The sequence below is a fragment of the Cetorhinus maximus genome, chromosome 8, assembly GCF_964194155.1.
Source record: "Cetorhinus maximus chromosome 8, sCetMax3.hap1.1, whole genome shotgun sequence".
Taxonomy (NCBI): domain Eukaryota; kingdom Metazoa; phylum Chordata; class Chondrichthyes; order Lamniformes; family Cetorhinidae; genus Cetorhinus; species Cetorhinus maximus.
Window position 1 is genome coordinate 108462556 of NC_135886.1, and position 22703 is coordinate 108485258.

At 42.0% G+C, this 22703-nt stretch overlaps 1 protein-coding gene and 1 long non-coding RNA gene across 7 annotated transcripts in view; one reads left to right on the forward strand and one right to left on the reverse strand.

Moving 5' to 3' along the window:
* Nucleotides 1-6014: 6014 nt before the first annotated feature.
* The window catches only part of LOC144683879 (uncharacterized), a 135881-nt gene continuing 119192 nt past the window's right edge, over nucleotides 6015-22703 (reverse strand). For all 6 annotated transcript variants that reach the window (XM_078547420.1, XM_078547419.1, XM_078547418.1 and 3 more), the window contains 5 exons: nucleotides 21599-21760; nucleotides 14541-14619; nucleotides 12985-13084; nucleotides 12010-12215; nucleotides 6015-9398 (listed from right to left, as the gene is read on the reverse strand). In XM_078547420.1, coding sequence (XP_078403546.1) covers nucleotides 9253-9398; nucleotides 12010-12215; nucleotides 12985-13084; nucleotides 14541-14619; nucleotides 21599-21760 — 693 coding nt within the window. In that variant the 3' untranslated portion in view covers nucleotides 6015-9252. The remainder of the gene's footprint in view (nucleotides 9399-12009; nucleotides 12216-12984; nucleotides 13085-14540; nucleotides 14620-21598; nucleotides 21761-22703) is intronic.
* LOC144683881 (uncharacterized) lies at nucleotides 18385-20216 on the forward strand. Its single transcript, XR_013577357.1, has 2 exons — nucleotides 18385-18450; nucleotides 19337-20216. It is a non-coding gene; the product is annotated as an uncharacterized LOC144683881 (long non-coding RNA).

The window sequence follows — 22703 nt, forward strand, 5'->3', positions numbered from 1 at the left end:
ATGGCATGGTGGGTGAATGAGCACCCACCATGGAAATGGCATGTTTCCCAGGAATGCATAATTGATGTGGCAGGCTTGTTTTACCTGCGGTTTACTACACAGTGCAAATCTGGGACGATTCCATCTTGAGTCAATCACAAATCAAAGAAGCAATTGCATAAGCACGAAGAAAAATATCAAGTACTGTAGGGGTAAATTAGGGAAATGGAATTAAAATACGTTGCACCAATCCGTAGCTAGCACTAGCACAAAAGCCTCTTTCTGTACTAAGTTTTCTGTCAGGCAATTGGGAAGGAGGCTACATAGCTGTAATAAGCAGCTGCAGAGAGCAGGAGGGTTTTATTCTGAAGAGGAACATAGTACTGTTGTTACTTTCTTGTTCTTCAGTGAGCTCTTTGTTCCCCACTCTGCTTTAATTATTTGCATCTGTATTACTACAATCACAATGCTTTGTTTTACAAAACTCACGTACTCTTCACCACCTCCTAGAGATTCAATGCACTACACAACTGACTGGCTAAGAGAATTAAAAGCAAAAAACTGCGGATGCTGGAAATCCAAAACAAAAACAAAAATACCTGGAAAAACTCAGCAGGTCTGGCAGCATCTGCGGAGAGGAACACAGTTAACATTTTGAGTCCGAATGACCCTTCAACAGAACTAAGTAAAAATAGAAGAGAGGTGAAGTATAAGCTGGTTAACCTCTCTTCTATTTTTACTTAGTTCTGTTGAAAGGTCATTCGGACTTGAAACGTTAACTGTGTTCCTCTCCGCAGATGCTGCCAGACCTGCTGAGTTTTTCCAGGTATTTTTGTTTTTGTTTTGGCTAAGAGAATTGATTGGAGATTATCTCTGGCCTCCACCACACACCGAGACAAACATCAACCGCAGCTGGAGGATCATCAACTCGGTGAAAGACGCTCTTTGGTCTGCCCGAAACTTGTTGGTCTTCCAGCGCAAAGAGTTGTCCCCGACCGAGTGTTGTAGACTGGCATATGCCAAGGTCCAGGACTACGTGCTGGATGCCTAAAGCTTGGGGCAGCTGCCGCAAAGGGGAAAGGTCGCTGTCTAAGCCATTTCGGCCATAGTGCACCAAGGGGCTGGGAATTGTATAGACCCCTCGGGCTATGCGGCTCACAATGAATGTATGCATTGAATACTAATTGTATTATAATTGTATTGAAGCACCTCAGAATGCAACGTGATGTATGTTGATAACTCCAATACCATGGTACTGTCTGTAATGACCATATTGAAATGACTGTAATATTCATTGATTGTATTGATGCACCTCATGATCCATGTGTAAATGTTGAATCTGATTGCACTTTTTGTGATGGCAATTTAGAAACGTTTTGTAATGTTCTTCCAGATATTTTATGAATAAAGTATATTTTTCAAAAAAAAAATATTTCTGGCCTCCACCTGTGAAGCTTCACAGCTCAGGTACGCACCAGTTTCTGGTGCAGCGTCACATCATTTTGCTTCAATTACTCTAACAGACTAATTATAAAGCAACATAATTTTAAAAAACATTTCCATTATTGAATAAACAGCATCTCCATGGTGTTGGGAGAAGTATATTAGCATGGATGGTGGACTGGCTAACTAATAGAAGACAGAGAGTTGGGATACAGGGGGCACTTTTGGGATGGCAACCTGTAACTAGTGGAGTGCCACAGGGATCAGTGCTGGGGACACAATTATTTACAATATATATTAATGACTTTGATGAGGGAAATGAAAGTACTATCACCAAGTTTGCAAATGACTCAAAAATAGGTGGGAAGGCAAGTGGTGAGGATGACAAAAAGAATCTACAGAGCAATATAGACAGGTTAATTGAGTGGGCAAAAATGTGGCAGATAGAATATAATGTGGGAAAGTGAGGTTATGCACTTTGGCAGGAAGAATAGAGAAGCTGAATATTATTTAAATAGGGAAACACTGAAGAAAGCTGCAGCACAGAGGGATTTGAGGATCCTTGTGCATGAATCACAAAAAGCTAGCATAAAAGTTCAGCAGGTAATAGGGAAGGCAAATAGAATGTTGGCCTTTATTTCAAAGGGAATGGAGTATAAAAATAGGGAAGTCTTGTGAAAACTATACAAGGCACTAGTTAGACACCTAGAATACTGTGAACAGTTTTGGTCCCCTTATCTAAGGAAAGATATAGTGGCATTGGAGGCAGTCCAGAGAAGGTTCACTAGGTTGATCCCAGGGATGGAGGGATTTTCTTAGGAGAGGTTGAGTTGGTTGGGCTTGTACTCATTGGAGTTTAGAAGAATGAGAGGCGACCTTATTGAAACATATAAGAATCTTAGGGGGCTTGACAGGGTGGATGCTGAGAGGTTCTTTCCCCTTGTGGGAGAGTCTAGGAACAGAGGGCATAATCTCAGAGTAAGAGGGGTGACACTTAAAACAGAAATGAGAAGGAATTTTTTCTGAGGGTAGTCAACCTGTGGAATTCTTTACCGCAGAGGGCTGTAGAGGCTGGGTTGTTAAGTATATTCAAGGCTGAGATAGACAGATTTTTAATCAGTAAGGGAATCAAGGGTTATGGGGAAAAGGCAGGAAAATGGAGTTGAGGATTATCAGATCAGCCATGATCTCATTGAATAGCAGAGCAGACACGATGGGCCGAATGGTCCTACATCTTACGGTCTTATGGGGCAGGATTTTTCAGTCTTCGTGCGGGAGTGGGCCCGACCGCCAATGCATAAAATGACATGCGATGATGTCGGGCGTGCTGTCTTGCAGTGTTTCGTTCAGCAGGTGTGCGCCAGAATTGGCTGCGCACCCGCCGATATGTAAATAGCCTATTAAAGCCATTAAGGAACTGATTAAGATAATTGTTAACGCTGCCTGTCCAACCTTATGGTTGGCGGGCAGGTGAAAAGGCCAAGCGGCTTTCGCGTTTTTTTAGGAAACCTCATCCACGAGCGGGATGAGGTTTCCTAAAGCTTTTATGAATTAAATTTTAAAATTTTCATAAATATAAAAACATGTCCCATCTCATGTGACACAGTGCCTGTGCCTCAAGGAAATTGAAGCGCTCTTTCGCGTGCATGTGCGAAAGAGCACTGGCCTCGACTCTCTCTCTCTCCTCCCCCCCATCCGCATAAGTAGTGCTGAGCACTACAGCTTGCGTATCACGCTGGGCGGGCCTTAATTGGCCTGCCTGTGTAAAATGGTGGCACGAAGCCGATCGTGGGTGGCGATCGGCTCTGCAACCGCCCCCGCCCGCTCCTGCCGAGCCCACCAACTTAAAAATTCAGCCCATGGTCTTAAATCCCAGTTGAAGAAACAAGGCAGTTTGCAAGCCAAGAATTAAAGTCCAGAGACATGCAGAGGGGTTTGCTGAAAGACAGTTGGACCTCAAGTGGTGCCTGGATTGCATTATGATAACCACTGGTGCCAATGCTGTGTGTACATGCATTACATGTACATGTATTAGTTCAAGCACTAATGATCCAGTAGATCTCTATTCGCAAAGCGGCAAACCCCAGGCTGCCACTTCCCCACCAATTCCCAATCTCTCTCATGGCCACGCTCAGCCCATCAACTGCAATTTGACTTTCATTTTTTTTTTGTAGAAAAGTTATTTTATTAAACATCATCCATTGCATCTGCTTCAGCCTCTTCTCCTCTGGGTCCCACTCCGCGGGTCTTCAGCCCGGCCCCAGGCCAGGGACCCCCACTGCTCTGGGCCCCCCCCATACACAGACCTCCCTGGGGTCTGTCCATCAGGCCTGGATGGTGCTTTTTGCCCTGAAGGCCAGATAATAGACCAGCAAACCCATCGCCGCGGCAACCACTTCCGTCGCCACCCAAGGTCCACTCCATGCTCCCCGATGATCAACGCTGACAGTGAAGAGGGGCTTGATGGTCGACACGTTCTCGTTGCTTCTCTGAGCTTTCCTCAAGGCACTGTAAGACTCCATGAGGAACTTGCCCGGTAGACTGTGGCTTTGTGTGAAATTACAGAGTATCATAAAACCTGGGATAGTCCAATGAAATTGCTTTTTTCAATTTTCATCATTAGAGTGCAGGCCAAGTCTTAGACTTTATTGGAGTTATGTGCTCATACTTCAATAACCATACGCAAACTTTGCCCCAGCTTCGTTATTTACAAGTCTGCAGTCAATTCCTCATTTGTCCACTAGTGGATTTACTTCTAAACTGTAGGGAAGACAGCCTGGGTCAACCCGAGACAGTGACCAGGAGGAGGATGGTTTCAGTGGCGGAGTTTATAACAGAGTCTGCCGATGATGGCTTTGGTCTTCCCAATATTGAACGGGGGGAAATCGTAGCCTACTCAGGACTAGATGTTGGACAAGCTAGGTCAAATTCCTGAAACTCCCTTCCTAACTGAACTGTGGGTGTACCTATGCCACATGGACTGCAGCGGTTCAAGGCAGCACCTCACCACCACCTTCCCAAGGGCAATTAAGGATGGGCAATTAATGCTGGCACAGCCAGAGATGCTCCATGAAAGAATAATTTTAAAAAACCAACCTGACCACACAGCAGCAGTGGAGGAGTTGATAGAGGTGGAGCTGGGTGTCATTGACATGTGTTAAACCTTGCGCCACCTCATCTGACCCCCAATGTCTTCTGGTGATGTCTCCAATGAGAAGCATATACTGGAAAAGGAGTAAAAGTTTAGGTGGGCGGGTGGTGGGGGTTGGGGGGAGAGAGCAGGGAGCCAAGAATATATTTGGTTGGGGCTGCTGTTCAGGGAGAGCCAGCAATGGTTGTCAAAATGAGTGCGGCAGAAAATACCAAGGAAGGAGTAGAAAGACGCCATGGGCTTGTTTGTATGAGATATCATCCTGGGATGGTAATAGGGCACAAAATTGGTTGGGGAGTAGCATCAAGGGACAGGCAAAGTGAGGAAGACAGTCTGGGCCAACCCAAGACAGTGACCGTGAAGAGGATGGTTTTAGTGGCGGTGTTTATAACAGAGTCTGCCAACGAAGACTTTGGTCTTCCCAATATTGAACTGGAGGAAATCGTAGCATACTCAGGACTAGATGTTGGACAAGCTGGGTCAAAATCCAAATGTAAAGCTTCCATTTCATTCCCTTATTGATATTTCAGTACTTCCTTCAGGGTGAAATCTCCACAACATGGAGTTCAATAACATTGGATTATGCCAGTGCAGAACATATCTTTTGTGCCCTCGGGTATGTCTTTAAGTTTGTTCCTTACACAAAGACAAAGCACTACTTTAACTGATCGATGACAAGGGTCCTCTGGCAGCTCCACCTGTACTAATTTTCTTGCTGCAGTACAGTAATACTCTGTCAAACAAGAGACACCAGCCAGGGTTAGCCTACTATCATCTGAGGACTACAAAAAAGAATGTTAATACCCTTGGAGTAGGGGAGAGAAGGGGTAAAATCAGGAGGTGAATCAGCAGGGGCATGGGAAACGAGTCTGACAGGGTAAGTTGCGCTGGAATGGGCTACAATGGCACATGAATGCTTATTCAGTCAACACTCAGGCAGAGTTGGGGGTGGGGGGGGAGCATGGAGAAGAAAGAGGTGGAGGGAGAAAGACACCGAGAAAGGATAAAAAGGTTGTTTAAACAAGAAAAATTACCAATGAGATAAAAGCAAAATCCTGCCGATGCTGGAAATTGGAAACAAAAACTGAAAATGCTGGAAAAACTCAGCAGATCTAACAGCATCTGTGGAGAGAAAAAACACAGGGTTAATGTTTCGAGTCTGTATGATTCTTCTTCAGAGCTAAAGAGAAGCAAAAATGTAATTAAATTTATACTGTTTAAGGGGGGTGGAGGAAGTGAAGTGATGTTTTACCAATTACCAATGAGCACTGGAAAATAGAATACAGGACACCAACAAGAAGTCAATTCAATTGATTATATCATAGATAAACCCACACGTTCTAATGGATTCTCCCTGTAAGCGTATCTGATTTGATATTTTTCAAGAATTAGTTCGGTCTGAAAAAGCTTTTAGATAGTCAACAGACACAAAAGAAGCTGGCATATTTAATATTTTTTTTATTATCCACCATTGCACTAGAATGAAACTATAGTCCAGCTTTTCACTTCTCATTTCTTAAGTTCAATTTGAAAAAAAACAATATTAGCATCATGCAAGTCAAATTCAACTCCATTGCGATTCATTGATTTTGCACCAAAAAGCTATCCTGAATTTAGATTGGGACCAGGGAAAACCTTTATGTTTTCTTCTTAAAAATTAAATACCAGCTAGTCAGACACTGAAATATATTACAACATGTAAACATTGTGTCAGAAAATAGCAGCAACAAACCATTAAGTAATGGTGTAAAGTTAAACAGATGTTTTAAAATATTATAAACGAGGTAAAGGCATACAGTCTTATCTCAAATCTCTAGGGTAGAATTTTCCCCCGTTGGGGGTTTGTGCGAGGGCGGGCAGGCACGGACCCGATCGGTGCCCCCGATCGGGTCTGCGCCGCCATTTTACGTGGGTGGGCCAATTAAGGCCTGCCCAGCATGACACACGCCTGGAAGTGCTATGTGGGCGGGGGGAGGGGAGGTTCCCTGAGTCAGGGCCTGCGCTCTTTCACGCATGTGCACGAAAGAGCACAGAAATCTCCCTGAGGCACAGAGCTGCCTCAGGGAGATTATTAAAATTTTTGGAATTTAAACTAAAGAAAAAATTTTAAGACATGTCTCCCTCTTGTGACAGTGTCACTTTAATGAAAAAGTTTATTTAATTTATAAACCCTTCATAAAACCTCACCCCACCCATGGCTGAGGTTCAATGAAAAATGCGAAGGCCGCCTGGGCTCTTCGCCTGCCCACCAACCTTAAGGTTGGATGGGCAGTTTTCTCAATAGGCTTAATTAGTTCATTAATGGCCTTAACAGGCCTTTGACAGTTCGGCAGGCGTGCAGCTGAGTCGGCTGTGCTCCCGCCGAACTGAAAATCTAAATGACACGCGGTGATGTCAGGATGCACGCCTGACGTCACCCCACATCATTTTACACCTCGGTGAGCAGGCCCCGCCCCTGGTGTTCATTCATGCCTTCCTTGCTTAGCAAATCAATTTTTTTCAGGGCAGAAAATTACAGGGAGGAGCAGATGTTTTTTCACAAGTGAAATGTGGTCCACTTGTAAATGGACTGATAAATAGCTATCTTAACCTGATTGGTGGACATCAGAGGGTTGGACCCAACATGGTTTGCTACTGGTGTAAAAAAAAACTCTCCTTTCATTAGCATGTTCAGATAGTGCTTGATAAGGTTCCTAATTATAGCTGGTGAGGGGAAGAGAGAAAGGAATTCATAAGTATTGCCACTGTGTGATAGACAACTACATTGGCATTTCATCCATTTCAATTAGAACTTCAAAACAACACAACAAAAAGTTTCCAACCACCTTGTTAGGCTGACTAGATGTAACACAACCAATGAAGCAGTGTCACCACATTTAAAACGCATCCAAGCAATTCACTGTTTTTAAAGCAGGAAATGTTTCAAGTTTGAATTCCTGTCATTAGATGAAGAGCTCATAATATGCACAGCAAAGGCAATGCTGGTTCACTGTACAGCAACATATGACTAAACTCAAGAGGTTACAATGTGACTGGAGGGGAACTACAATATTTACAAAATGCATTGTTTGCCTCCTTTCTGTTATGTTGCAATAATAAAACTAGGACATTTGGAATGCAGAGCATGTGCTGCTATACAACACTGGGAACAATCCAACTATTGAAGAGTTGAGACAAACAGCCAAGAAAGGAATCCAACAAAAAATAAATCCTCAATTGAACTTGATAATGAAACAGCAATTATCTAAGTGGGCAATTTGGCAGCTACATTCCTACTATAGTAACAGCATTACAGCCCTCCAGGTGCAGCAGTGTTTTTTTTAACCCACTTTGGCCAGACGGATGTTATGATTCATGAACTGGCTCTATTTATGATCCTTTTCCAACACAGCTTTTTCCTATGGTATTTATTTTCTGAACTACATCAGTTGTGGTATATCTGTGAGGCAAGTAAATGTAGTGTTTAGCATTTGTGCAAAAACTAATTTGCTAAAAGTGTTCTATTAAAAATAGCACAAGAACTGGCAAGTTTTCAGCAGAAACTTCTTATAAATGATAACTAATGGAGATAAAAGCCTATACACTAAATAGAAGAGTTAGAAGAATCCTTTATAACAAAATAGATATAAGTGCACTCTCCACATTACTAAATGATTCATCTGGGTCAGCAAATCTCAATCCAGCCCAGAAGCTGCTGGTGACTATTTCTCTAATATTTGCTGCATCTTACAGATCTCTGTTTAGCATTCCTTTGGGCCCGTTCATAAACCATTCAGCTGCTTAACATTACCAGTTTTGTTTTTTCTAACTGAACAGTAAGAGTTTTTATTAAAAGGCACGCAAAGACTTAAGATATCTTTACCTAGCCTACACTCAGTAACTTTCTGGGTGGCACCAGAAGCTCACTGTAATGGGAAATTATAGACACAGGCATACATTCCATCATTCTTTGGTACAAAATATTGGAGTGTTCCTGAGAATACCTTGAATAAGACAATGATACAAAGCAATATACTATGGATGCTAGAAATCAAAACTTACAGAAAATGCTGGAAATACTCAGCAGCTCAGAGAGCATCTTTGGAGAGTGAAAAAATGTTAATGTTTCAGTTTGATGACCCTTCATTTGTGACCTGACAAAGCTTGTGGTCCTGAAACGTTAACTCTTGTTTTTAGCTCCACAGATGTCACCAGACCTGTGTATTTCCAACAATTTTTTTTATTTCAGCAAGACAACGTTCAGGATTGGAGAGAAATATTATGGAAAAGCAATAAACCAGATAAAACTCCCAAGGTTTCATACTATTACATGCCCAGTGTAACTGTGAGGTCTATAATCAGGGAAGACGATTCACAGAAAATAGTGAGCAATGTGATGAAGGCTCATAAGAAAATTACCAGGAAATTGCAAATACTTAGTTACAATGCTGGGATACAAAGGATTGTAAGAAAATAGTTTCTTTACAAACATTTGAAATGGTTTCTTTATAAGGAATTCGTGATTCAAGTATATAATGGCAATAGATTCAGTCATTTCAGAAGGTAAAATGTTTGAAACAGAAAAAAAACATGTCTTGGTTCACGTTATCAAGTCCACTAAGTGCATTATCAGTCGTTGATTGACAAATGGCATTTTGGCAGTAGAGACTCTCAAAAGTCTTTTTGCACAAAGTGCTATTTCATTTCAGCTTCTTGCCTCCCAGTTGAGACCGAAGTAGCAGGGACCCTGGTATCCATTCATTGGGATTGGACACCATTTCTTGCCAAAGAGCCACCTCTTCTTCTGTGGAGTCCATCCATTCTACTGGGATTCCATAACTATAACCTGCAAAACATTAGCATGAGCAGTGTGAAAGTTCGTTCACTCTAGTGATGACATAGACACACACACAGAGCGACACAGAGGTCAATTTTTAATCACATTTACATGAGTGTCAGGCCCATGACAAGCTAGGCACACATGAAAATGCTCTTAATTTGATATCATGATGGGACTAGGTTACTTTGTTGGGTGAAGGCAAAACAGCACTAACACATGACTTTGCAAGTTGTAAATTATGCTCATCTGCCATATTTCAAAAGATCTTCAATAATCACAGGCAATATTGATAAGTCGAACGTTATAGAATTTTGATGCTGCCCCCAATCCTGCTGCATGCATATTTTTGGGTCACATTAACATTTTTCAACCAAAGTTTAGATACCATTATGGGCTTCCATTCACATTCTTCCATCACATGCAGTCAAGCCTTTTTTTAAAAAAAAGATCATGCTCTGTTCTATTCCAGGTAGTCAGGTGGTGATGGACAGAACTTGAGTCTAATCTTTACACAATTAAGAGCTTTTATTTACAGAAACATGCATCTCTAAACCCAGTCAGGAATCGACAAATTAAAAGAGATTGGATGGAGTACATTCACACCACTGTCATCAACAACACGCCCTTTACAGAGGATATCATGGCTGGATTTTGCCATGAACGAGGGGGTGGGTTGTTGGCAGGCGTGATGACAATTTCTCACAACCAACTTGCATTCTCCTGCCTCCAGCCTATTTTCAGAGAGGTGGCTTCTGAAGGTTGATGGCTACCCAAACACCAAAGGCAGGTAGTCAATTAGGCCTATTAAAGTTCCAATTGAGGGCACTCTTCACATGCCATCTGGACTTTCCACATGACAGACAGGTCCCCCCACAATGTGGCTGGAGCCCGTAGCTAAAAGGCTGGAAGCCTCCCCTGTGGCAGGTTGGGACCCAGAGAAACATCCTCCAAAGTTGGGCTGCAAGGGACACAACTGCAGGCCATCTTGTGGAAGCATTCCCCTTCACAATGGCCTCACAGCTGTGACTGCAGTATGTTATGTTGAATATTCAATTCTTCAGAGGGCATCTCTTCATTGAGGTGCTCTCTCTTGCCCTGCCTTAGCAAGGCCCACCTCTCCCATTGCTGCTGTTGAGGCTCCAGATATGCCGGCCCTCTGATTACGCCGGTAGCATTGAAATTATGCTCATCATCCTTAATTGGACAGCAAATGGAGGGGCAGCCAATTAGGAGGCCGGTGCATTCCTGCTAATTGTGGGTTCAGGATTCACCTTCGGTCCTGATGTTGGAGCCCCAAAGCCCACAGTAAAATCCAGAGCAATGTATTGGAGGGGGTGAGAAGCTGCATATCCAAACATTTGCTGAAAAGCAATGTTAAATTAAGCATCGATCTTTAGGGAGACTCTTTTTGAAATGAGTAGTTGGCAGTGGAATGATCAACAAAATCATTCCTGCTTACAATAGTGGCTTGTAAATGTGCTTCATAGTACTATATAATGTGGAAACTGGATATCTGTTTTATGCAACTACAGTTCTGGCAAATCAGCATTCCATGCACATACTGCCCAATCTGAAGGGTAACTGCAAAAGTTATGTGATGATCATGCAAATGTGGCTGCCTATTTATCCCTATGTCACTAGATGACATCAGGCACAATAAATCTCAACTCCATCTGCAATAAAAAAAGTAAACAGGAACAGCAGTAGAGATACGCATCATTGAAGAATGTGTGTGGTGACTATGTGCAGGACAAAGAATTATAAACAGACTTTTTTTTGGTAGAGTTGTCACCACGAAAAAGGTTAACCAATATATTAAGAGTCACATGCAACTTGGGACTCCTTGCAATTGCAATGCAGCATTTTTTATGATGGTAGCGTAACTCATACCAACTGCCTGTTTAAGATTTAAGCCCGGATAAGTTGCTGTTTCCTCCAGATTAATGATCACAGAAATATAGTAGATTTTCTTCTCTCCATGTCTTAGTGCCCATGTACCTCTGACCTCAATTCTGCCAACCCATGTGGCTGCTATCTCAGACTGCACCCTTTGGCTAAAGCTTGGTCCTCAGCTGAGCTTCCTACGCCACATTTGAATCATTAAAACGCTGTTTCGGTTCCCCCTTCACCTAAAAACATTGCCTGCTACCTTTCTTGTCTCTTTCCCATGGTTGTTGAAGAGCTAATTTCTACAAAGCTTTCCTTGCTGCCCATCCCATGTCCACAAACTACAGGCCATTTAGAATACTATTGTCTATCTTTTCCCTTGCACAATATAGCCGTGAACCATTCCTCTGATTCCATCATCCCATCACTTACTATATCATTGTCCTTATTTCCAAATCCGCCCATGGTCTTGTCCCACCCAGTCTCCTCCAACCTTGTCGCTACAAGCAGCCTCCTGTACAATATACATTACTTGTCTGACCATCATTTCACTTTGGTTTCTTTGTAGGCATCACTGACAGGAGACTATCATTGTCCCACACCTACAAAATTGAATCCCAGGAGCAGCATTGGTCAATTAGCATCTATAACCAGGTTTACCGCCTTGTCACAGAGAACTACAGACCTCAAAAGAAAATTCCACAAGCACAAACAAGAATGATACATTTACCGGTGCCGAAGCCCAGTCGGAGTCCACCCAGAAAGTGATTAGTCAGTTTTTCATGGTCCCATACTGTCAGCTCAACACAGGCTTGCTTAAGATCCTCCGTTCTGAAGCCATCATACACAATTGTATGGTTATAAATAGGGTTGGTGTCCTTCTTCACAATCCGAGTCTTCTGATAGCTCTTCTTACTAGTGTCGGGAAGCACATAACTGAGGATAAAATAATGCGGGAAGTTAAAGTGGTCTTGGTGGGTGGGGGAGGGAAGAGATTAATGAGTCAACTGACACCTATTATGCCTAATTCCATCACAATTTAGTGGTGCCTCAGGGATTAAATGGGAGTCACATGACTTTCCCTTGCCTCCCGAAGGCTGCCCAGCAAATTCTGTCATGTTTGCCTGTGGCCCATTAAAAAAGGGGGGTGTGGGGAGTCCCTCATTCACAGGCCCTCAGTGCCCGATCAAAGGCCCTGGCATCGGGAAAGGGGTGGCTCTGCTGAAAGACAACCCTGGCCCTTGCCCCACCTCAGCCCCTATCCCACATCACTCACCTTTGGTCTGGAATCCCACGATGATCCTGGACCTCTACTGGGTGCACTGCCACCAGCTGCCACCGCTCCCACTGGCAGCATGAGGAGCTGCCAGCTTCTGATTGGTTGGCAGATCATAGCAGGTGGGGCTTCCACCACCAGGAACCTTAATCCCAGGGAAAGCCCGAAGGTGACTACTTATGTGCCTGAAGGGCACTTGACTCCATTGGGCTTCCCCCACAGACCAGAAGGTGATTCCTCACCAATTTTCCGACCTGTGGGTGAGACCCCTGTCAACCCAACAGAATCCTGGCCAGAGTCTGGTTTATGAATGACAAGAAATAAATGAGACAATGAGAAAAAAAATCCCACTTTCCCTCCAAATCTCTTTGTAGATTTGAAAATGAAGTAAGTCTGTGAATTCTATGCAGGATATAACTATTAAAATACCATTTCACAAATGAATCCACTCCAGATGATCGAAGCTGGGGCAAGTCCCTGGCATTTTTCATCCAGATGTGTACCTCTCCAGTGGATGGATCTCCAGCACCTTAATAAATTACATAAAAACTCAAATTAACCCTTTCAAAACTAAATATATCAACTTCGTAAAACAATGCTGTAAATTAAAATTACTAGGTGGAATTGAAGAAATATACCGAGCTGTTTCTATCATTTTGTGGTTGATCAGGGCTAAATCCTCCTCACTCCACCACAAAAGGACTCTGAGCAAAAAGAATGCTCTCCATGATCACAGCGTCATCACCCTACAATCTATGTACAGGAAGGCAAAGGGGCATGAGACCTGATGGCCCTCGTTGCTCATCTCCTACCCTCAACTCTCATACCCATTCACTTTCTCAGCATATCACCCCACAAACTTCCTCTATAAATCATCTTTCGATCTTCGTTGTACTACTTGCTTCAATGGTCTTTCATGCTAACTTGCTCTAAGCAGCTGGTACCCATGGTGCAAATGTTCAGTCCAAATTCACAATATAGTCATTGTTTTTAAAAGTATATCCTCTCATTTCCGAACCTTTTGCCTGGATTAACCATCCATCACCATAAGATTTAATCTACCTTTCATGTCTATTTTCTCCTCTCCATCCCCACATCCCTGCCATCATCACGAGAATAAACCTAATTTCATTAACCTGTCCATTAACATCATGATAATTATTGCTATTAAGTTCTAGTGAAGTTCCTTTCTGAATTATACCTCAATGCTTGATTGTTCATCTCAGAATTAGGTGCACAGGGTTCTAGTTTGTACAGAATAACAACTCAAGTTGCATGAGTTGTCTTCTTCCACAGCTCCACAAACTATGATCCTCTCGCCATCATTCCTCCAGTGAATTATGAATCCACTAGAGAAACTGAAGTTCCACAAGTGTACACATGGATTAACTATTTGTTGTTGCTCCAGTGAAAAAAGATAAAAGGTGTCTTTATACAATGCTTGTTAGCCAACAGCAATCGTTTGGTAAGAAAGATTCCTGCTCACTAGCAAAATAGTAAAGTGGGGGGTGGGGAGGTTCTTATCCAGCACTATTGCACGCAAAGAAAATTTGGAAGCATGATGAATCTTACAGAAAATGGAGCTGAAAGTTGACAGTTGTTATCAACATTTTCTACTGCACAAATGGAAGTACCTAGTTAATAAAAGCGGTTGGATAACTGCATATTGATGGCCTGCTGTCACAGAATGCTGAAACGCAGGTTTAGGCTTCTGGCTACGCTTCACCACACAGCAAAATCAGTGAAGCGTCATTCAGCAGAGGCTGCACATTCTGCCCACAAGTGAGAAGGCAGGAGACAAGGAGAGAAGTTGGAAAAGGATATACCCATTATCCCCTCTGGAGTTTTCAAAGAACATTGATAAATTTCAGCCATCTTGGGAAGGAGGATTCAAACTGAATGTGGGAGAGAATATAACTGCAATTTATATGCTCTTTGCTGGATCATACTTTGAAGCACCTTTGAAAGATAGTTTGACCTTTTACCTAAAGCACCCGGTGGTATATATTTGATGGCAAGGCTTATTTCCCCTCTGTGATCTATTCCAATTCCCACAGCAGGACACTGCAAAAGAAAGGCAAAACAAATTGACAGTTGTACAAAAAGTGATCAGTTCAGTCACAGTTTGCTCATTTGATAATCATTGGAAAAATGCCTACTCAAAATATAATCCTTACTCTGGAGATTATAGAGGAAAACAGCATTGTCACTACAGTATTATTCATTGAGCATTCCATATTTTTTTTCCTCTCCAATCACAATATTCACTGGTCTGATGTTTTGTTTTAGAAAAAGGAACAGTCTGATGATAAAATATCACCACCAGTATCAATGGAGAATGTGAAATATGTCCTTGACTTTGTCTTCTGAACTGTAATGAATGTGGTTCATTGCAAAACTTTAAAAGATCTACATATTAGATGTCATGCACACATACAGATCCCACCTACAAATGTCTACTTTCTGTTGTCAAGTTTGCCATATGTTTGTCAACTACCTTGCCCCCACCCATTGCAAATTCCTACATCCACATTTTGAATGGGAAATGTCTATGTAAATTTGTCACTCTAATGACACCCTCCTGCCAGTGGTGACACTATTGTACCCATTTTGATGATTTCCAACACCTACAGGCGTACTGCAGAGAAACTCCTCAGGGGAATATTTTTTCACGTAGTGCCCCGAGCTGCAAGCCGTGTGGTTTTTTTTTTCTCATTGATAGCATTGAAGAATGCTGTAGAAGCTGCACTGGCAGCCTGTGGCATTGCCTGCGTCAGTGGGATCAACATAAGTCAGCAAACACAGTACAAACTTTTCCTTCCTAAGCTTTAATCAAACCTAATTCTCTCTTTCCCAAAGTCAGAACTTCCTCCATTTAACTGTAAGTAAATAAAAAATAAAGACAAAATGACCAAGGTTACAATGGAGACTAGATATTATACACCTATATCTTATTAAAAAATCTTACCATGCATACCCAGGTTTAATTATCACCCACTCTCAAATCAGCTGAAGGCTACACAGTGCTACAGGAGATTGACTAGTCTTAATCATTTGTGCTGCAGCGCACAACATCCCAGGGTAGCTCTGAAGCAATTTTTGGACTGGATGCATTATTCTGCCTTCAAAAGTAACCCAGGTGCTTGGTTACTGCCCAGGTGTTATAGCTGAAGATCTTTCTCTTTAGCTGTAATATAGGACTTTAGCCAAGATATTTTAAAGAACACTACCTAATTGTATATCACTAGGGTGGAAGGTGGTTTTTGAAGTTCTCTTTCACCTATCCACATTCTTTAAAACATTTAATAATTCAATTTGTGAAGAATAAGAACACAATGGACCATTATTTGCCATAGCAGCTGTCTGGCTTATGGTTAGACTTCCACTTACAAATTTAGCTTTTAATTTTCTTTTGCATGGCAGATTGTTCATAATGTCGCAGCAAGGAAACTTTGAGAAGGTGGCAGGGGCACTGCAGCCTGGGCTGAAAGAAGGGGTAGACCCCATTTCTGGGGGCCCCCAGGGTCACATTTTGCAGGTGGCAGCCAATTAAGTGGCTGCTGCCAGGACTGCTGTCCTATTAAGGATGTCTACCCATCCCCAAGAGCTGCTGGCCCTGACTGGACAAGTCTCAGCAGCGCCACCAATAGCAGTGACCACTGCTGGGGTTGCACCTGGAGGATGAGGAGACATTGATGGCTGTGTGCCATCAAAGTCAGCTAAATGGAATCTGGGGGTGCCGGAACCAGACAGGGGTCACTGAGGGCAGGCAACGTTGATGCCATGGGGTGGCCACTGCCACTGGTTGGGGGGGGGGGGGGGGGGGGGGGGTGTCCCTCTATGGGCTATAAAATGCTCTAAGAGGAGCCCCCCAGCTGCTGAGGTCACCAGGGCTAAGCTGATAGCAAACTCCCCACTGCTTCTAAAATGCCAACGGAAGTGGGAAGAAGTCCTTAAATGGCCACTTAAGTGGCATGACTGGGCTCCAGGTGGGTGGCTTGTCTGCCACTTATCCCACCCCCTCCCCCACCATTGGCAAAATGCAAGGCAGCGGGAAGATATTAGGCAATGACCCCCCAACAAAGCCTTCTTGGGCCATTTGCCAGACTTCTCACATTCCAGCCCATGGTCAATGAGCCCATGTATTTCTTTCCTTTGTTTCCGGCTAAACAGGACAAACAATTGCGCATCTCCTTAAACTATCAATTTGAAGGATTGTGAAATTAACTGTGTAAGGATAGAGAAAGTTTGTGAATTAGAGTAGGTGAATTTAATGTCAAATCAGGTAAGAAAGTGAAATAAAGGGAAGGAAAGAAATTTTGGATTAAGAGAGTGAAAAAGACAAAGAAAAAGTAATATTTTTAAAATTTTCTTTTTACAGTATTCATATCCCCAACAGTTCCTGAAGGATTCGTGATTCCTCAGATACTGAAGCAGTCCATGTCCAAATGCAGCAAGACCTGGACAATATCCAGGTTTGGGCTGACAAGTGGCAAGTAATGTTTGTGCCACACAAGTGTCAGGCAATGACCATCTCCAACAAGAGAGAATCCAACCATCGGCCCTTGATGTTCTAAGGCACTACCATCACTGAATCCCCCACTATTAACATCCTGGAGGTTACCATTGACCAGAAACTGAACTGGACTAGTCATATAAATACTGTGGCTCCAAAAGCAGGTCAGAGGCTAGGAATCGTGCGACGAGTAGCCAACCTCCTGACTCCCTAAAGCCTGTCCACCATCTACAAGGCACAAGTAAGGATTGTTATGGGATATTCCCCACTTGCCTGGATGAGTGCAGCTCCCACATCACTCAAGTAGCTTGACACTGTCCAGGACAAAGCAGTCCGCTTGATTGGCGCCACATCCACAAACATTCACTCCCTCCACCACTGACGCACAAGAGTAGCAATGTATACCATCTACAAGATGCACTGCAGGAATTCATCAAGGCTCCTTTAGACAGCACCTTCCAAACCCACGACCACTACCACTAACAAGGGCAGCAAATAGATGGGAACACCACCACGTGGAAGTTCCCCTCCAAGTCACTCACTATCCTGACTTGGAAATATATCGCCATTCCTTCACTGTCTTTGGGTCAAAATCTTGGAACTCCCTTCCTAACAGCACTGTGGGTGTATCTACACCACATGGACTGCAGCGGTTCAAGGCGGCAGCTCACCATCACCTTCTCAAGGGCAACAAGGGTTGGGCAATAAATGCTGGCCCAGCCAACGAAGCCCACATCCCATGAATGAATCACAAATAAAGGAATGGGACTCCATGCTTGTAATAGTTAACTTTCAGCACCAGAGAAGTTGATTAGCAGTAGTTAACACTTATCATTTCATTAAAAGAATATTTAGATTGGAATGGAAAAGAGTTAACTTTGTAAGGTGAGTTTAATTTGTTTTTATGCACAAATACAGCAACTTCAGTTTTTTGATGCATTATGAATGGTGAGACAGTGAAATGCCATTTTTGTAAAACTAATGGTGGATGTTTGGGTTTTGGAAATGCAATCTTTACTAAGTGTGGTACTTAGCTTGCCATAGTCATGTGACTCTGCCATGAGGAAAGCTGACTGTAGGCAGCCATTTCTGATCAGTTCAATAAAGATTCTCACAGAGAACACACTGAAGAAATACAGCTGTCCTTATACATGAAACATGGTGTCAGGAAGTGAAGAAAAATAGATTTTTTAATCTTGGAAATTATGCAGAGAAGAGACAGCGCAGAAAGGCACACAAATGTTCAAATCTGAGAAAAGCTGCTGCTAAAAATAGTTCAGGAAAAGCACTAAGCTGCAAAACAAGGACAAAGGAAAGGACAAGCAACAGGCAAGCAAACACATATACGAGTAAATACTAGTTAGTGAGGGAAACATTATGTAAGTAAACCACAAGATGGTTGCTGATGTTATGGCACAGCCGATGATAAATGCCGAGTTGTTCAAATCCCAAAGGGAAACTTGGAACAACTGCCACAACTGTTTTGCAATTTGGATAAATTTTGAGATGCGTGCCTTGTATTCAGTAGTAATAAGACCACCAAGTCTTACAGGTTTTTACAAAATTAGATTAAATATTTATTAATAAGAGAAATGATTTTAAATATATACATTGTTCTACAAATTACTACTATGATAACTTCTAAATCCCCTACTTAATCTGACTCCCTGTTACACTTGTGTTAAGGCAACTGTAAGACACATCGATTTTAAAAGACCCAGACAAAGTGATACACAATACCCTGAACCAGTTGAATTCAAAGTGAGTTTTCTTAACTATAGTCCTTTGAAAACAGCAGCTTGAGGAATAGATGCTGAAGGCTTTTCATACTTGTTAGATCTTAAAAATGCCTACCCTTACACATAGCCTTCTCTCCTTTATACATATTTTCCCCTTTGAATGCAAATTCCCATCACCATCACTGGAGTGATAAAGACTTTGGACTTCATCTTTCTGATAATAAAAATCTCTCATAGCACTAAGTTTTACCAGTAATCTTTGGGAAAAATAAACAACTGTTTCTAAACTTCACCTGGCTAGGTGACACATTTCACCCCTCCTTTGAAAAGAATCTAGTTTGGTTAATTTTAAAATGCAAATGTCCTTTTACACTTTACATTCTAAACTTCCCCAATGTTTATGATGCTTACATCAAAGCCTTCAGACCAGCTGCCTTTAATACAATTAACACACACACACACACACCACTATTTTACAATAAATTCCAATAACACAATGAGAATTATTATATCTTCCTCCGACCAGGTCAGTGCACGGAAATGCATGGGCAGAAAGTCAATGAAGCAGTTCTGCAGGAATATGTACACATCAGAGTTAAACTGGAAAATCTGAAGGGCAAAATTCCAGCTGAGTATATGCCGTTGAAAACGCACGATAACCTCAAGCCTTCAATGAACCAAGCTGTGCGAGATCTGAACAAACAAATTTCAGAGACGACACAAAACTTATCAGGAAGAAATAATGACTCTCAGTACCACGGTTGGCAATTCAAAGCAGTAGTTGAAAAATCTCAACCAGCTCTATAGGGCCAACCATAGGCATATACGATGAGCTAGCGAAGCTGCTCCTTCATCGCAATCAGCTGGTCAAGGAGAAGGGATCTCACCAGCTGTACTGAGTACAGAACTATCATCAATCCCAGAGGTCCATGTGCCCCCAATAACTCCAATGGGACAACAATAGTCACCAAGGCAAGAAGTGCCATGGGAACGACACTCTCCAGACAAGAAAAATCACCCAGACGTATAGCCAATGTCAACACGCACATGGACAATCAATAGACCGGAACGATTTAAAGACTATGTGTGCAATACATGTGCAGACACTTACTAGCAAAACAAAATTGTTAATGCATGACAACAGTGGTATATAGTGGGTAACCTGGGTAACCCACAGTCACACAGGATCATACATGCAAATGTGTCTTTTGTTTGCTAGGAAAAGGGGGATATTTGTATGTTTTGTTCAATATGCAAAAGGGGATGTTTAGGTTTTGGAAATGCAATCTTTACTAAGTGTACTACCTGGCTTGCCATAGTCATGTGACTCTGCCATGAGGCAAACTGACTGTAGGCTGCCATTTCTGATCAGTTCAATAAAGGCTCTCACAGAGAACACACTGAAATACAGCTGTCCTAATACATGAAACAGTGGAACGGGGCAACTCTGACTGCAACTTTTAGATATTTGAGTTTAACCATGCATTTTCCCCTTTGCCTAAAGTTGCTGCATCATCTGCATGTAAATAACGACAATTGCCATTAGCTTTTCTGTTACTTTGACAGTAAGATCTGGCCCAATGAAACAAAACAATTTAAACCATCAAGGCCATTCATCCCACAGAGGATGTATAATCTATTCTATTATACTGTCTCCTAAGACACTGTCTCAAAAGTCAGAAAAAGATTTCCCCCTTCCCCACCCCACCCCCCCCCCCCCTCCCACAAAAGGTAAACCTCCACAATATCTAATGTTATATCCTACATTCCATATCCTTGGCCAGTTTTCATTCTTGGCATGATATTGCATTGATTTCTACAGTTCACCAACAATCTTGTCCCACACAATAAATGATAATCCCCAACTTTATTTATCCTTACAAACTCCAATTCTACCCCAGAGCCATCTCTTCTTTCAGTCCTCAGCTGTACTGTGAAGAAAGCCAGCAAAGTGAATGGAATAAAAACAAAAATACCTGGAAAAACTCAGCAGATCTGACAGCATCTGCGGAGGAGGATACAGTTAACGTTTCAAGTCCGAATGACTCATCAGAACTATGAAAAAATAGAAAAGAGGTGAAATATAAGCTGGTTTAAGGGGGTTGGGACAGGTAGAGCTGGATAGAGGGCCAGTGATTAGGTGGAGATTGCCAAACGATGTCATAGACAAAAGGACAAAGAGGTGTTGACGGTGGTGATATTTGGCCCTGGCCCTCTATCCAGCTCAACCTGTCCCACCCCACCTTAAACCAGCTTATATTTCACCTCGTTTCTATTTTTCCTTAGTTCTGATGAAGAGTCATTCGGACTCGAAACGTTAACTTATCCCTCTCCGCAGATGCTGTCAGACCTGCTGAGTTTTTCCTGGTATTTTTGTTTATGTTCTAGATTTCTTTTATCTAGGTGAATGGAATATCTGAAAGATTTTAATAATCTAGACTTCAGGGAAACAGAATTTTCCAAAACTGTAATGCCATCTAAAAGGCAATTTAACAAAGACAAAATTGGTACAAGGTTAGAGTTGAAGAGACAAGAAGAAAAGGTCCTTATGAGACCTACATGCTATCATATAACGAAGGGATGGGGGAAATCCAATGCACTATCCTGATAGCCACTGTGATAGGCTTTGCAATTTGGACTTTTCAGAATCTTTGCAATTTGGATCATAGGTATCGATCACCCTCATCATTGCTACTTGTCATCCCAAAGAACCATTTTTCTAAAAGGCTACAATGGGTATCAGCAAAAAGATTACAGTCAGGTTTGCAGCATTTAATAATTTACTTACTCTTGATTTTAGAAGATACCAGTTGAGTTCTCGATTACTCCAGTCCCAGCTGGCCAAGTCCACATCCACCTCTCCCAGAAAACTATTCCGGCCCAGAGTATCATTGTGCCAGACAGACAGATTGAGTTTTTGGATTAGAAGAACGCTCTTCTCAATTTTATACTGTGGGGAAGAAAATAATTACCTCAATTGAGATAGTTGTATAAAATTAAATCATTTGCCTGGTGGATTGCTGGTGTAATTAAATAAAGCAGTAATATTTTTCAAATCTTAGCCAATACAAGTCATTCAACCAATAATACCAGAAAGCAAATTAATTGGTTATTAATTCCATTGCTGTCTAAAGAAGCATAAATTCACCATCATGCTTTTCAAACAGGGACTACATTTCAAAAACAATTCACAAACTGCGAAATGTTTTGGGACTACCCAAAGATATTTACATAAAACGTTTCATGTGAGGCTTTTTCTTTTTTAAAACCTTTTTATCTTTGCAGTCAAGATACAATTCTAGTTCGGATTGATTTAATAAAACGTCTCCTGCTCCAGGTCAGCCGTAATATTGGCAAGTGAAAAGAGACAAGAATTTTCAATTCTGCCTTGCAAACTAGGGTGCACAAAATAAAATAAAATTGTGTCATTTAGTATATTTAGTACACAATTGGAAATGTGATGCAGAGGACCCATCATGATTGCTGGAGAAAGAAATGGAATGATCACACCAAAGCAATGCACGGTATAGAGCTGAATTTAGTGGCAGGATGACAGTTTAGATGAAACTTTAATCAGGGATTAATGAGGGGAAAACGACTAACAGTGGCACAAAACATGCAGTATCAGATCGCATTACATTGTATCAGCGCCTGATATTTAATTCCATTGATTGCCCTTTTGTGCCATGGCCCGGGACAAATTTCCATCCCTAAACCTCTTATTGAGATGAAGGTACATAACCCCGCAACTCATCTGATCTCATCCTACAAGCTATTATTTTTCCATAATGGCATCTGGCAACTTCCTGTATAATTACCATCATCCTTTGTAGCAAGCAGCCGCTGAGATCAGTCAGTATGCAAGAGTCTGCTCAGTATTGTAGAACATTTAA